Source organism: Lacerta agilis, chromosome 15 (assembly GCF_009819535.1).
Source record: "Lacerta agilis isolate rLacAgi1 chromosome 15, rLacAgi1.pri, whole genome shotgun sequence".
Taxonomy (NCBI): Eukaryota; Metazoa; Chordata; class Lepidosauria; order Squamata; family Lacertidae; genus Lacerta; species Lacerta agilis.
In genome coordinates, this window is record NC_046326.1 from 37467469 (window position 1) to 37483985 (window position 16517).

Here is a 16517-nt window from a genome sequence, read left to right on the forward strand (position 1 = left end):
AACAAGGCTGAAACTGACCAGGGCTGCATGGTGACAAGCTGGAAGAGGGGAATAATTGGCGCCGGCTCTACCAAGAGGCAGAATGGCAAGCAGCAGAAAACAGATATTGAGGCTTGACCATGCCGCCCTCCCAGAAAGGACCTTCTAGTGCAGTGGTGGCCAAACTTGCACCTCCTGCTGTTTTGGGACTACAATTCCCATCATCTCTGACCACTGGTCCTGTTAGCTAGGGATGATGGGAGTTGTAGTCCAAAAAAACAGCTGGAGGGCCAAGTTTGGCCACCACTGTTCTAGTGCAAGGACCATTGGTAGAGGGAGGGGGGCCTTCTGGATAGGCATAGCCAGGATTTAGTGGGGGGCAGGACACCCACCTGCCATCATCCTCTGTCTCTGTCTAGCAGATTCGGAATGAAATGTCTCAACAACATTTGTTTTAAATCACGTTCTTTTGAAGAAGAAGAGTTTGGATTTGATATCTCGCTTTATCACTTCCCGAAGGAGTCTCAAAGCGGCTCACATTCTCCTTTCTCTTCCTGCCCCACAACAAACACTCTGTGAGGTGAGTGGGGCTGAGAGACTTCAGAGAAGTGTAACCAGCCTAAAGTCACCCAGCAGCTGCATGTGGAGGAGCGGAGACGCGAACCTGGTTCACCACATTACGAGTCTACCACTCTTAACCACTACACCACACTGGCTCTCAGAAAAACATGTCAAATTTTTCTACAACTTCTACTTTTAGAAGTAGTTATGCCCATTGCCTTGTGTCTCCACTGCAGACTTGTGGAGACAAAGCATCTTCTCTTCGCAAAAGAAAGATTCCCTTTCATTGACTTGCATTGGGTAAAGGAGCATAAATCCACAAGAAAAAGAAGCACAGCTTTTACCCGCTCCCTCTAAATCATGGGGACTGGAATGCCCAGAGAAGAAAACCCACTGTGATGAAAACCGACCCCTGTCCGTCAAAATGAAAGACAGCCCCCCCCCCCACTCCCAGGTCCACCTTCTCACTCAAACTCAGGGCATTTCCAGAGTCAGCTTGGTTTCCTTTTTAAAAAAAAAAAGAAAAAAAAAGAATAAAGACAGAACAGAAAGTAAAAACAAAATAATTCATTCCCACAAGAGATAGTGTAGCCGCCATCTTGGATGGTTTCAAAAGAGGACAGGGGAAATTCATCAATGGCATACCCTTCAACATTTCTCCGATGAAAATAGGGATGTCCCATTCCACAATGAGGATTTTACCATTTCTACCCCACACATCTTACTGGGTTGCACCAGCAACTCTGGGCAGCTTCCAGCATATGTAAAAACATAATAAAACATTAAAGATTTTTAAAACTTCCCTATACAGGGTTGCCTTCAGACGGCTCAGGGGTCAGATAACTCCAACATTTCTCCAATGAAAATAGAAACATCCTAATTTTGGGCTGCCATATGTCTGGATTTTCCCGGACATTACTGAGATTTCAATTGATGTCCCGGGAGGGATTTCTGAAAGGCAGTGTTTTGTCCTGAATCTTAAGCAAGTGAATTGAAAAATAACTTTTTTTTGTTATTTGGCTCAACCACTTTTAGGATGTCCTCGTTTTTACTTTTTGAAACATGGCAACACTATCCTACGGAAAAGGGGGACATTTCATGACCTTATTATTATTATTATTATTATTATTATTATTATTATTATTATTATTTATGCCCCGCCCACTCTGGGCGGCTTCCAACAAAAGATTAAAAATACATTGAAACACCAATAATTAAAAACATCCCTAAACAGGGCTGCCTACAGATGTCTTCTAAAAGTCAGATAGTTGTTTATTTCCTTGACATCTGACGGGAGGGCGTTCCACAGGGCGGGCGCCACTACTGAGAAGGCCCTCTGCCTGGTTCCCTGTAACTTCACTTCTCGCAGTGAGGGAAGTGCCAGAAGGCCCTCGGCGCTGGATCTCAGTGTCTGGGCTGAAAGGGACGGCTTTTCTAAATCAGGGACGTCCCTGGAAAATAGGGACACTTGGAGGGTCTGCAATGGGGACTAGCCACAATGGCGGCATTCCCCCCCACCCCACTTTCAAAGACAGGAAATGCCTCTGAACGCCACTTCCTGGGGGCTGCAAGTGGGGGGAGCTGTTGTTGAACTTCGGTCCTGCATTTGGTTGGCCACTGAGAGAACAGGATGCTGGACCAGATGGGCCATTGGCCAGATCCTTATGATCTTATAGCTGGCTAGAACCCTGAACAGGAATACTCTATATACCGCAGCACTTTGTTGCAGGCCCCACATCTAAGCTATATTTCCGAACAACTGTACAGTGGTACCTCGGGTTACATACGCTTCAGGTTACATACTCCGCTAACCCAGAAATAACGCTTCAGGTTAAGAACTTTGCTTCAGGATAAGAACAGAAATTGTGCCCTGGCGGTGCAGCGGCAGCAGGAGGCCCCATTGGCTAAAGTGGTGCTTCAGGTTAAGAACAGTTTCAGGTTAAGAACGGACCTCCGGAACGAATTAAGTACGTAACCAGAGGTACCACTGTACACTCCTTAAAAAGGATGGTTTTTTTTTAAAAAAGAGTTATTTCAAGACTGTTTTGGTGGGAATGAAGCAAGGGTCTCCAGTGGAGAGAGAGGATATTATGTTGGCTAATACAGTCAGCTTCTCCTGCTGCCCAACTGTGTACTTAATAGCAACTCAACAGACAGAAATTCAACAGGAGATGCTTCCCCCCCCCCGACCCCATCATTGCCTCTCCCTGCAGGGATATGTTTTCCCAGCTAAGCTGCTGTCCGTCCTGAAGCACCACATTACAAAAAGAAAGAAAAGACAACTGAAATTATGAAAAATAACTGAAGAAAAGAGCTTCGGATAGACTGGCTTGTGGTGAAATAGGACAGGCCTCCTTCTAAGGGTCTTTGGTAACCTGGATGAATGACAAAGCAAATTGCTCCTTTTGGTCCAGGATTGGTGAGGCCTAGGCTCTAATCCTAGTTTATCAAGGCTTTGCATGCAGAAGGTCCCAGGTTCAATCTCTGGCATCTCCAGACCAGGGTAGGAGAGACACCCTGCCTGAAACCCTGGAGAGCTGCTGCCAGTCAGTGTTGACAACACTGAGCTAAATGGCCCAATGGTTTGACTTAGTAGAAGGTCGTTTTTAAGGTTCCTGCTTTACTGGATTTTCAACAGACCCTGGGCACATTTATTATTATTATTATTATTATTATTATTATTATTATTCAAATTGCTTTTTAACCCGAGGTTCCAAATATCTTTGTTTTAACTGCTGCTGTTCTCAGGCCAGAATGTTGTAACTCTTTCGGTGCGGTTCTGTTTCGATCAAGTGTTTTAGGGTTCCAATGTAAAATTTTGAAATAAACGTTTGATACAAACAGATCCATGTTGTGCACAAAGCGTGTATCCTGGGAGGGAAGCTGCAAATACTTCTACCACTAATAACAATTAATTTATACATAATTAATTAATGTATATACCGCTTATATGACGACAGGGCCTCCAAGCACTTTACAACTGTAAAACCAACGCACCATTAAAATATGCAATTGCAATTCCAATGGGGCATTTAAGCACCCTCAGTTAAAATACGCAGTAAGACAAACCATTCGAAAGCATAGCAATTAAAAGCAATAAAGCACAATTCAGGGGGATGCTTATCTATTGATGCCAAAATAGGCTGCTGAGCTTTTTACTGAATGCTGAAAATTCCTCATCCTATTTCGCACCTTGTCATCCTAGGTTAAAATAAGGACACTTTGTGCTTCCCAAATTCTGTAAAAGCACAGATATTTTACAGAGGAGTTCTAGGCGGAGTCTGTGTGCCTGTCCTTTTATTTTCATCTCCGCTCAGAAGTGCGGAAAAGCTTCCCATTCCCATTCAGCCCCGTAGCAAAGTGTCCCTGGCTCAGAGCCCAAGTTGCGCCACCATCCCTTGTTATTAGGCTTCGCAGTGAACCAGGGGGAAAGCAAAAACAGAAAACCCTCGCCTGTTTTGCTTCTGCGCCAAGCAGGACAACATGATCTGCAGGAAAACCAGCTGATGATTTTTTTCCCCCCTGGCCTAAAGATAATGAGCAACACCTGTTAATATCTGCTGTGCAGGTTGCTGTTGAAAAGCACAGGAGCAAAGGCTGATTTTTTAAAAAGTATTTAAAAATCTGGCAACCCAGATTTCTTACTCTAGCGCCTTTCCCTTCCTTCTCATTTCCCTGCAAAGTTGAAATGTGGACTGCAGGTTCCTATGGGCTGAAGTCCGGTCCTTTTTTGTGTTACTTCCCACCCCAAAGTGTGACATGGACGGACATATTTAATAAGGAACATCCCCTGTATTCCTGATGCGCAGCCGGCGCAGACCGTTCCTTTATGTTGCCAAAACGGCGCCATCCATGCACGAGAAAGGGTGGCATCATCAGCAACCTTGAAGTGCAACCCTGAGGTTTACATTAAGAACAAAAACCCATGGAAGGAACTCTTTTTAAAAATCCAGCCAAGAGACTATGGGTTTAGTGGTGTGGTTTTTTGGGGAGTGGGTGGGTGGGATTGGAATACTGGGCAGGAGATGGAATGGAATGGAGTATCATGAAGCAGGGCATTCTACTCTGTAACATTTTGTTTCTACTCCATTTATTTGTTTGTTTGTTAGTTTATGTGGAGTAGTGCCGGAATGAAGTACGCTGAAGTGGAACATTTCCGGCAGGCCGTCTCAAGCGCTAATATCAGCGGAGGGTGCCCTGCCGCTTGTTCCATTGCCCCCCAGAAGCTAGGGGTGGCAGTGGCAGTGGCAGCCCAGCACCTAAGTTGTGGAACTCCCCACCAAGGCTCAAAGAGAGATTGCACCGCTTTACCTTGCCTGCTTTGGGCCCCTGAGATGTACGTTTTAAGGACCCACCTTATTTTTTTGTGATTGCAAGTTGTCTTCAAATATTGCATAGTATTGCATTCAAATATTATTTCTGTGTTTTAATTGCTGTAAACTGCCCTGGGAGCTTTGGGAGAAGGGCGAGTAAGACATTGTAGCAATACTAGTGATGATGATGATGATGATGATGATGATATTAATAATACACTGAAATACAGATCTACACTGTATACTTAAAGCACACCCAACACATATTTAAAGCACTACGTACTGTACCGCCCTTCTCTTGAGAGTCCCATGGACTGCAAGAAGATCAAACCTATCCATTCTTAAAGAAATCAGCCCTGAGTGCTCACTGGAAGGGCAGATCCTGAAGTTGAGGCTCCAGTACTTTGGCCACCTCATGAGAAGGGAAGACTCCCTGGAAAAGACCCTGATGTTGGGAAAGATGGAGGGCACAAGGAGAAGGGGACGACAGAGAATGAGATGGTTGGACAGTGTTCTCGAAGCTACTAACATGAGTTTGGCCAAACTGTGAGAGGCAGTGAAGGATAGGCGTGCCTGGCGTGCTCTGGTCCATGGGGTCATGAAGAGTCGGACACGACTGAACGACTGAACAACAACTGTACCGCCCAGAAAAGATTAATGTGATCTGTAGTTTCCCCTCAAGGAGATGCAATTTCTAGCACCCCTTTAACAAACTACAGCTCCCAGAATCCTTGAAGGGAAGTCATGTGCATTTTGAATGTATGGTGTGGAACAGGCTCCACCATCATCTCCTTCCTGTGTTAGCCAACCAGCATAAACTTACCCTTCTTGGGAAGACTATAGTACCAATACGATCCTGTTTACCTCCGCCTCCCACCCAAGGGATTCTCTAGCTGGTTTGAGGCATTTCAGCCATTGTTCTAAAAGTGTTTCTATGGAAATAAGAGAGATCAACAGCTGGGAATTAGCACCCCTGGAACCTGTTTTCTGTAGTATGACTTGGCTGTAGAAGCAATGGAAATAATCTTCAGAGGCTATCCTGAGCATCTCTTTCTGGCTAGAAGCAGCTGCTAGTAAGGATAACAGGAGGAGCCTGGAGGGAGAAGGTCAGGGTCAAGCAGCAAGGAGCTGGCATACCCAGCAAATCTGAATTTGGGTTAATGAAATTTGGGGGTGCAGAGTGTGGCTACAACCCCAGTACTTTATTCTCAAAGTTTAAGCACTGCCTACCTCACAGGGTTGCTGGGTGGACATCGCAAAAAGAGCAGGGGCGGAAGCAAGAGGATTGTAAAGTTCTACATTGCTTCTCTTATTTATTATTTGGGTCATTTTCTATGTGGTTCCAGTGGTCCCTTGGACAAGGGTCTGGAATCCCAAGCTTCTTTGAATCTGGAGAGTCCTAGAGGCTCCCAGAGGAGCTCCTAGAAGAGCAAAAAGGGGGGAAAGGGGGGCAATCTCTGCATCCTGGGGTTTACAATCTATAAAGTCACAGCATAAAAGGAAAATTGATTGGGGAGGGAGGAGGAAAAAAGAAAACTCAGGTAGAAATTATTAGAAATATTAAGATGTTGTTTTTAACTGTCATACAACTAGGACCTAATAATGCTGACACACCAGACTAAGCTACAAAAAAATTAATAAGTAGCCGCATATACAGAATTACAAAGAAGAGCAATGAAAGAAACATAGGAACTACAAATTGATGAACTAAACATGGGAACACAAAAAGCTGCCTTGTACCAATCAAGCCAGGCAATTACTCCCTCTAGCTTAGTGTTATCAACCCCAAGTGGCAGCGGCTCTCCAGTGTTTCAGACAAGGGGTCTCTCCTGCCCTTGCTTGGGAGATGTCGGAGGTTGAATATTGGACCTCCTGCATGAGAAGCAGGTTCTCTACCCATGACCCACAGCCCTTCACCAAGCAAAGCCACAAGACTAATATTTTCGGCTTCCAGGATCTTTCATATGCTCTTGTGCTCTGCATTCCAACCCTTCCCTGCTAACCAGGTGCCCAAATGCAAAGCCCACTCTCATACTGCGATTCTCAGCAACTGACATTCAGAAGCATTTCTGCCTCTGAGAGTGAAAGCAGAATGCAGCTATCATGGCCACTAACCACGGATAGCCTTGCCTTCCACAGAGAGAGGGGAGAAGGAGAGGAAGCAGGCAGAGGACATTCTTATAAGCTTTCTCCAATTGCCTGCTTGCCATCTCTGGCTTTGTTGCTCCCTCCACGCCAAGAATCAGAGAATCGACTGCATGTTCTCTTCCAGTTTTCATTTTCCACAGTTTTCTTTTCCATTTTTTCACCGGCTCCTTCTCCTCGGGGGTGGGGGTAGGGTTAAACGTAGCAAGGCTGCTGCCCTAACTGCCCTTACTCAGGAGTAAGTCCTGGTGAATTCAGCGGGGGCTTGCTCCCGGGTACACGAATGGCTAGGTCGGCCAGACTTTGTAGGCCAAGATGTATTAGCATGAATATAAATAAAAGGTTTGCTGCAGCTGTAATTGACCTGGAAAGAGGACAAGGGAGTTTGTACAGGGAGATGGGAGAGAGGCATGGCATGGAGTTTCCTCTCCAGAGGACTGACACTTTTGATTAACGACGCCTTAATAAGCATTAAAGTTGAATTTGGGAGATGTGCGATGCCTTTCGACATGGCTCCCTCCGTGCCAAAAAAGAAGAAGTAGATCTCCTTGGCCAAGTGGGATGGCGTGAGGCTGGTGGCGGGGGGGGGGGGGGAGATAACCTATCCAAAACCAAACCTCGCTTGGGATTAACACAAAGGATGGCCTAGGTCTTTGCACATAGAAATGTCCCACAGTTCAGTCCCCAGCATCTCCTGTTTCAAAGGATCAGGGAACAGGTGATGGGGTAAGATTCTCTCTTTGCCAGAGACACCCAGAGGGAAGCAGGGTGGACTATTCTGAGCTAGATGCATTTAATACAAGGCGGCTTCATCTATTACTGTAATATCGTTCAAACCACCAGTTCTTTGCTTTCCCTGAGTGGGGCTAGAGAAGTGCAAGGGGGACAATGCCCCCCCAACAATGAGCTCGTCCCCACTTGCCCTTCCCCATTGCTGGGCTCTGTCCCCTGTCATTAACATATATTTCCCCTACACCCAGAGATGGGAGAAACGCAATTCACCCATCTAGAAATATACATTGACCCTACTGTGTTCCCCCACCCCATTTTGTTCTGGTGCCACTATTATGGGTTGGGGTGGTCCTATGGAAAACACAGCCTTGAACGGCTTGATCCGTGCAGGTGTACGGACAAGTAAGCTCCCGGGGGTAGGTGTGTGTGTGTGTGTCTCACACTCAGAAGCAAGGCAAGCTTATTCGCCTCGATATTGAATCTGTCCTCTAAAAGGCCTGCCCAGATTTGACTGTTCTCCTTGATCTGGTCACCCTGTATTAATGAATTAATTGGTATTATCTCAATTTATTACTCGTCCTTCGCCACCAGGTCTGAGGTATAGGTTGCAACAATTTAAAATTCAGTATTAAAAATTACAATCGCAACAACTGTGCTGGTGGGGGTGAGGGTGGGGGGGTTGTTCCTGAAAGCATCAATCTCAGGTGTCGATGGCCCCATTGCTGGATCTCTCCATGCATGGCTTCCTCAGGTGCAGTGCAATCTTCTACCAATGGGGACCACCAACCCAGGGGACTTTTGTTGACTGGATGGTCAACTTACTCCCTACTCAAAAGTAACCCCCCACTGAATACTCCCAGATAAGTTTGTGCAGGCTTAATGTGTCTTTGTTTCGATTCATGTCTCTACCCTAAAGAATGGCTAAGTTGAAGAAGGGCTTTATTCTTAAATAAAAACCCTGGCAGGACCAGACTGCAAATAGGCTCCTTCGGGAAAATGCAAACAGAAGTGTGAGAGAAAGCACAATTGTGGTCATTTCTTCACATGTTTTGCAGGGGGGGGGGGTTACCATTAATAAAGTATTATTATTATTATTATTAGTATTATTATTATTATTATTTTACATATACTACTAATTAAAAATGTTATTATTTTGTATTTTGATTTGCACACACATATGTACACACACAATTTTCACCTGGATTTTTAACTGTCTCCCCAACACACTTAAATAATTTCTCTCTCAATTAAAGATTCCTTTAATCTCGATCCAGAATCTTCCTACTAGGCACGCCTAACAGGGTCGACCCACGGAAAGATTAGTTGCCCTTGCTTTCCACCTCCCCACAGGGAAATCCCGATCTCATCTACCCGGTTACTCGGAAGTAACGTCGTTCCCCTCCGCCCCTTCCCAAGCAGTACTCAGCTGTCAGATAAGTGCGCCTAGGACTTGCCATCTGAAAAATGCTTCTGGGTGGATGAATCGCCTCCATCAGTTTAAAATACTCCGGGACAGAAACTTCTACGTGGATTTTTTTTTTTGGGGGGGGGGGAACCCCTGTACGGCAGCGCTAGTCCTACTCAGAGTAGACCTACCTATTGAAATTATTGGAAATGGCTATCGCGAATCCGTTAATTTCAATGGGTCTACTCTTGAGTAGGGATATGACACCCAGGAATGCAGCTTTACGTTGGAACAATTTCCATGCAATGCCATGGGGCTTACTTTCGAGGAGACACGAATATCCACCACCACCTCAATTCTCCACGACTAGAGAGCTTCTATACACTGTTCATCCCATGCAGTGACATGTAAGGTATCTAATCTATAGATGCAGTATATATGTTTCTGTCTACAAATCTGCCCGATTTTTAAAAGCGCCAAACGACACTCCAGGCAAGTTTTCCCTGAACCTGGAAGTATGTAGTTAATCCTAAATATCCACGAATACGTCTGCATGCGGATATGCGTGTGCCTATAATTTGCAAATCACATCACGAAAATATATTTTTCTTAGGCACTGTCCTATATACAATCGCCAGTCAAGTCACTTGTAAACATATGGATTGTATCCAAGCTTAGTCCTACTCAAAGTAGACCCATTGCAACGCGGCAGGCTTAGCTCTATCAACTGCGAGGGGTTTGCTCTCAGAATGGCCAAACGCTAGAGGCAACCCAACGCGTCTCAGCGAGAGAAAGAAATTGGGGGGCGGGGGGCGGGGGGGAGATAATTTCATTTATTTGTTGCATTTATTCATCTAAGAGGTTTCTTCTACACGGCTTAAATATTCGCGTCTCGGAGCCGTGTGGGTAAAAACAACCCATGGAAAAACTCACGGGGCAATACAAGGTCCGCTGGACCGAGATAGTCTTAGCCACAAGCCTGAAGTTCAGCGAGGAGGGGTCCGTCTCCGTAACGTCGCCCCTCCATTCCCCATCTTGTCCTCGTGTGCAGGCTAGCATCGCGATCCAGCCGAAGTCGAAACCTTTCTCCCGCCCCCATTGCTCGGTCTGAACAGCACAGGCAAGGCGCGCTTCACCGTCGCCCACTGAAACCAGCGGGTCCTTAAAGCAACCACAACCAACATGCGCTTCCCTTGTGCTAGCATCGCGCGTGCACACGACGTTTAAGATACGTGTCGGCGTTTGCCGAAGGCTGCTTATTCTTGCGGAGGGAAATAGGAATCAAATGCGAATTCTTTCATTAAAGGGACGAAGGAAAGACAGAGTCAGATACAAGAATGCCTATTTAGCGACCTGGTTTACCTAGGAGTAAAGCCGGCTGGAAATCAAGGCGTCGAATGGGTTAGCGGGTTTAATGTTTCCCACGTGCTTCCAGCCGTGGACACACATGGTGGGCATAAAATTGGAAGGGGCCCATTTTACCTACTAGTTTGGCTCAGGGCATCTTACCAAGCGTTTGAGTGTTGTTGTTTTTTTGTATTATTATTATTATTATTATTATTATTATTAAATATTTGTTTATTTATTTATTTTTCTTCCATGGGGAAGGGTTGCTGGTGCTTTTTAAAATATAATATAATATAAAATAAAATAATTAAGGAAAAAGCGACGGGGTTGGCGAAGCTGGGAATGATTGCATGCAGGAAACCCTTTCGTCCCGCTAGCCTAGGCCGCTTGCAGGCGATTCCTTGGTGACGAGGGACAAGAGGGACTGGAAACTTGATGTAAAAGGAAGGAGGCCCCGAAAGCAGAAAGGAGCCAGAAAGGCGAGCGCCTTCGTGTCTTTTGACACCGACAAGCCTACCCGTGCCTACTCGGAAGTAAGTCCCGAGAAACTTAAAACCCCGAAGCCTAAGCGGGCCTTAGGCACCCACTGATCCAGGAACAATCCTCTTTCCCCTCTCGAGGCTGACTTGCGAGTAGACCTGCACAGGATGGCATCTTTCCATGGGGAGGGGAGGAAATCGCCTCTCGGGACCGGTGGAGGTGGTGTATCGAGGAGGGGGAAAAACAGACTAGTTTGTTTCTGGGTGGTTTATTTTTTTTGGGGGGGGGGGGAGTGTACGCGATCGCTCTCTGTGAAAGAACCGAGATGCGAGGGGACAACACAGGGAACAGGTGGATTTAAACAATGGGGACAGGTCGTCCTTTTAACTAGGAACTGTCCTTCCTGGCTCCTAACATTAGTTCACTCTCCCCACACCCCCGTCCCCGCAGCCAAGCTCAAAGAACAGCAAGCGCCGCCGACTGAATCAGGCGCCGGGTCCCGATCTGGCGCTCCGTATTGCCGACACGGGCTGGCAGCTTCTCTCCGCGGGTTTCCGCCGGGGGCCGGTCCGAGGGACCTTTCGCCTGCAAAGCAGATGCTCTTGCCCACGGAGCCACGGCCTTTCCCTGGCCCTCCGGACACCCCCTTTCCCTTCGCTGCTTTTATTCCCTTTCCGCGCTGAGATCTTTCCTTGACTTCCTCCCGCAGCTGTTTTGTCTCCCCGCGCTTTTCATTCTGGGTGCCACGTTCTTTTTGGCTAGCCATATTTCCCCTCCCTTCTCTTAAACATTTCCTTTTTATTATTTTTAAAAAGACAAACGCCCCCCCTTGCCCCCCCCCATCACACAGAATATTCTCTTCCTTAGGCTGAAGTGCCCCCCTCCTGCGCTCTTGCTTAGACATCAAGGCCGGTAGGAAGCAGGGGGACTTACTCTCGAGTAAACATGCCTCGGACCGCGCTGTGATCCATCCATCCGCTCACTTACGGCCATCTCTTTTACGCGCGCTCCGCTCTCCAGACCCGAAAGGGTTTCCAGAGCGCCAGCTAACTATTTAAAATAAATCTTTTCTTTTTCTTTTTTGCTCAGTCAGCTCACCAATTATTTTATTTCTACCCCCCCCACACACATACCCGTGCGCCCCATCTGTGCTCTGGATTCCCCTTTCTCTAGACTGCGCTGACTTCGTCGTATCCTTTTGCAGAGCCGCTTCAAACCGCAGGAAGGCGGCCGATGGACGGGGCCTCCCTCTTAGGAAGCTCTCAGCCGCTGGGCTTTCCCCTCAAATACTCTTCCCAGTCTTGGAAACTCAGGTTTACCATCTCCATCCCAACTCTTGCCTGCCCTCACGGGAGTGTGTGTCCGTCCAAGTGACTTTACTCAGAGTAGACCTATTGGACTTAGTGGACCTCAGTGTCCATTCGTTTCAGCGGGTCCCCTGCGGGAGGGATCAACACAGATCAAGGGGTTTCTGGAATCTAGACGTGTGAAAACAGGATTCCAAGTTGCCCGCGCGGGTGCAAAGTGGATTCTTAGATCTGCTGTGGGTGGTGGAGAGGGGACGGAAGCCTCGTGCGCGCCTGCCCGGGTGGACACGCAGGCACTAATCGCTTCGTCAACCGGAAACGCATTTCCTTATTCAGATCTACTTATCACCCGGCTTCTTCACAGCAAACACGCAGAGGGATTGTGTCCAAGGTGCAAATCCTCGCATTAGGAACCCGCTTCCTTCGCTCGTGTGGAGTTTGGAATTTGCAGAGACAAGGAGGGAGATTTCCTAGGTGAATTCTCACCCATCTCCCAATACACACAGCCCCAGTGTGTGCTCCCGAGTCGGCAGGAGAAAACAACTTCTACAGAGTAGCTGGGGAAACCCAGCCAGATGGGTGGGGTATAAACAATAAAATTATTATTAATTATTATTATTGTGTGTAGGTGTGTTTTTGTAAAACCCACGCCTAAGAGAATGCTATATAAGCAAAAGTCGGGTTTCTTCCGCCCCCCCCGTTCGTTGCCGGTTTAATTTTTGCTAACCTCGGAAAGTAGCTCACAAATAAAATAAACTGGGAATTAAGAGGATAACATCTCTCTAGAACGCGTTAAGTGGGAGGAGGTTGCTTAAAGCCAACCTAAATTCACCATTTGAAGGGGGGAAACCCCATGTACGTTTACTCAGGAGTAAGTGCCAATGCACAAGGCCTTGCTCCACTTGCCTGGGAATAAGTCGATTTGAACTCAACGGCACTTATTTCTGAGTAGAAGGAAAGACCCCGCTGTTCACCTCCCGGATTTTTACTAAGTTTGTAACCACAAACGCGTTTACTCAAAAGCCCGACTGAGTTTAATGGTGTTTACTCTCCAGTCCGTGAAATTAGGATCGCAGCTTTTAGAAGTCCCTAGTTTTTTGCAGGGACATATGTGAAGATTTTCTCCCCTGCCCCCCAGCCCTTCAGATAATCCTGTTTCTGTTGCCTGTCGGGTCAAAGTCCTTCCTTTGGATAAAATGCTCCCCGAAAGCTTAACGCGTAAAAGGGTATTATTTACTCGATCGTTTCCTTACAGAGGAGAACGAAGCTCGCTTCACTTAACGCACTTTAAAAAAAATCTTATTATGTTCATTTATATACCGCTTCCATGCGCCAAAATGGCATATTATCACGACTATTATTTTATTACATAAAAGCACATTTAAAAGTTCTCCTTTCGCGTGCATCGTTTTTTAATAACGATGGAAGGTTTAATAACCTTCGGAGCCTCAACGGAATTCTTATAAAGCAAAAATAAAAAGGAGACATGTTTTCCTCTGGTGTTTTTTTTTTAAGTTGGCCTCCCCCCACACCTTCTTTAAATTGTCCAAAATGCTGTTTATTATCATTTTAATTACGATTATTAAGAAACGAAAGAATGCCGCGAAAAGAAAGCTTCCCCGGAAAGATAACAAGACGAAATATTGGCCAGACTCGAGCATCTTTCAGTTTCGCAGGGCGAGGGGAGGAGAAGAAGGACGTGTTTGATCGGGTTTAAAAACACCTTTTTAAACACCTAAAAGAAGCCCAGTTTTCAAAAGAAGCGCTTTATGGTAACAGGGTGGTGGGCTGTGGTCGTGGTGTATTTTTCCACTGAGAAAGAAACCTGGGCTACTCAAGGTCAGTCCCTCCTTCCCCTCTCGCACAAACCTTTTGTTTATATATTTACTCTCACACCTTTTTCTTTGATCATAAAAAGAGTGGCTTTAGCAGTGATCTTCCTCTCGCGATTGAATCGATGGGCGCCGAAAGGAAGCCGATGCCAACCCCCGCCTCTTGCACGTTGTTACGAAATTGGAAAGGAAAACAGAAAATGATCTGCAAAAGTCCTTTGAGGTAGGTGCTGCTAGGGGGTTTAAATCTAATCTAATCTGTTTCAGTGTATCTGAAGAAGTGTGCATGCACACGAAAGCTCATGCCAAGAACAAACTTAGTTGGTCTCTAAGGTGCTACCGGAAGGAATTTTTATTATTATTTTGTTTTGACTAATCTAATCTATCCATTTATCTATCCATCCTGTCAGATTTACCTGTATCTAATTACACACACACGCACGCACGCACATCATGGGTTGTATTCAGCCAAGCTGTACTCTGAGCAGACCTACTGAAACGAACGAACCGAAGTTTGTAATGCTCGTTAAATTCAGTGGGTCACCTCAGAGTAAGGCTTCCGCTCACTTATAGTGATAACGTCGACTTAGTTATTTTATCTTTCCGGTTTGAAAACCAGGCAGATTTGAAGAGCTGGGTTCTGAACATTTTTTTGGGGTGGGGGGGGAGAATATAGTAGTTTCCTTAAAAAAAAAAAACTTTTTTAAAATTCCAGTGATCCCGCTTTCTTTCTTCTGTCCTTTGTTTGGTTTCCATATACGGTGACGGGATTTGGCGATTGGGGGCGGAGTGGTGGTGGGGGGGGGAGAGAGAAGGGAAGTGTGACTTGTTAAAGTGGGTCATATTAGAAACTCCCGCAGAGAGAGATTTCCCGAACTGAACTTTGCAGAAAGTCCAACCCCCACCCCTTGTCCTGGGAGGCGGGAGGGAGAGGAGAGAGAGAAATCATTTTCTTTTTTAAGGTCACCCTCCCTTTTCACAGGCACTGATTGACAGCTGACACAGCCATCAGTCCTCGCTTGCTACTCTAGAACAAAGGCCCGCTGGAGAAAAACAGACGAGCCTCCCTGCGCATAACGGATCCCTCATTTTCTTATTGTTGCAGTTTAATAATAATAATAATAATAATAATAATAATAATAATAATAATGTGCTGCACGAAACAGAAATATCCTTGCCCTGAGGACTGATCAGCCTGCCTCCCCCAAATATTTTATCCAGGCAATAATGTTTTTTAAAAGGGGTCTTGGAAAGTCTAAGTCCGCTTGCGTCTGGTTGTGGTGGTGGAAATAGCAGTTTTGTACATGTTCAGAGGTCGGGTAGTTCCGTCAGGTATCCTGGGGCCATAAAGCCCTGGCAATTCAAAGAGGGCCCGGGTTAGATAGGAAAGCCCGGAAGGTATCGTTTTATTTTTGGGGGGGGGGACGCAAGCGAAACCTGGTACTGACTGCTCCTCTCCTTTACGCACATAAAGTGGTTTGTAATGTTGGGGGCGGGCAGGAAGCAGGAGAAAAGTTTAAGGCATGGTATCTTAACTTGGACACGATGCTGCGGAGGTGGGTTAGGGAAATAACCCCTCCCTGCTACCCAAAGTTGATGAACAGAGCAATCTCCGGAGTGTTGTAGGGGGGGCGCGTTGTCTTACTGTGTTTAACGGGGCTCACCCCCAGGAGGACGCTCAGGAGCTGCGACCCTACTCACGACGGAGAAGGCGTGCAAGCTGCGATCCTAGACGCACCCATCCAGGAATAAGCATGCAAGCCGCGATCCTATGCACGAGCTGCGACCCCAGACACCCTTGCGCTGTCCTAAAACGCGCTTCTCTAGAGCCAAGCGCGCAAGGGCATATTCCCCCGGGAGCAAACCTCACTGAACACAGTGGGCTTACGCCCTAGTAAATACATAGGATTTCAGAAACAGAAAGTGAGACAAAAGAGACCACTTCCCCCCCCCAAACCCCAAAACTTTTGGACTCACCTAAAAAAGTCGTTTTTACAATAAAGCTTCCCTTCCCTGGAGAAACACTTCTCGGTCAGGTTGCATTTACATTCACAGCACTGAACGCATTTGACGTGCCAAGCGCGGTCCAAAACGTTCAAGAGGAAGCGGTCTAGGATGGGTCTTTTGCAACCGGCACAGTGAACCATTGTCTTTGGTTAGGGGGGGCGGGCGGGCGGGTCTGTGGCTGTGGTGCTGTGTACGTCGTTGTGAGTTTTTTTTTTGTGTGTGTGTTTTTTTGGAGGAGGAGTAGGATGAAAAGTTTGCAAGCAAGGCTGGAGGAGGAGGCGGCAGGCAGGAGACGCTTTTCCTTCCACAGCAGAGGCAGAAATCAATGCTCAAAACAATCACCCCAAAACACACACCCGGGTGTGTGGGTGGGTGCAGGGAAGAGCCTCCCCAGGCTCGGCGCTTTTGA

General features: G+C 46.6%; 1 protein-coding gene across 1 annotated transcript in view; it reads right to left on the minus strand.

Moving 5' to 3' along the window:
* Window positions 1-16272, minus strand: part of LHX1 (LIM homeobox 1) — a 50072-nt gene extending 33800 nt beyond the window's left edge. Inside the window, exon 1 of the mRNA XM_033172102.1 lies at window positions 16079-16272. Within this exon, the coding sequence (XP_033027993.1) occupies window positions 16079-16248 (170 nt within the window). The 5' untranslated portion in view covers window positions 16249-16272. The remainder of the gene's footprint in view (window positions 1-16078) is intronic.
* Window positions 16273-16517: the final 245 nt, after the last annotated feature.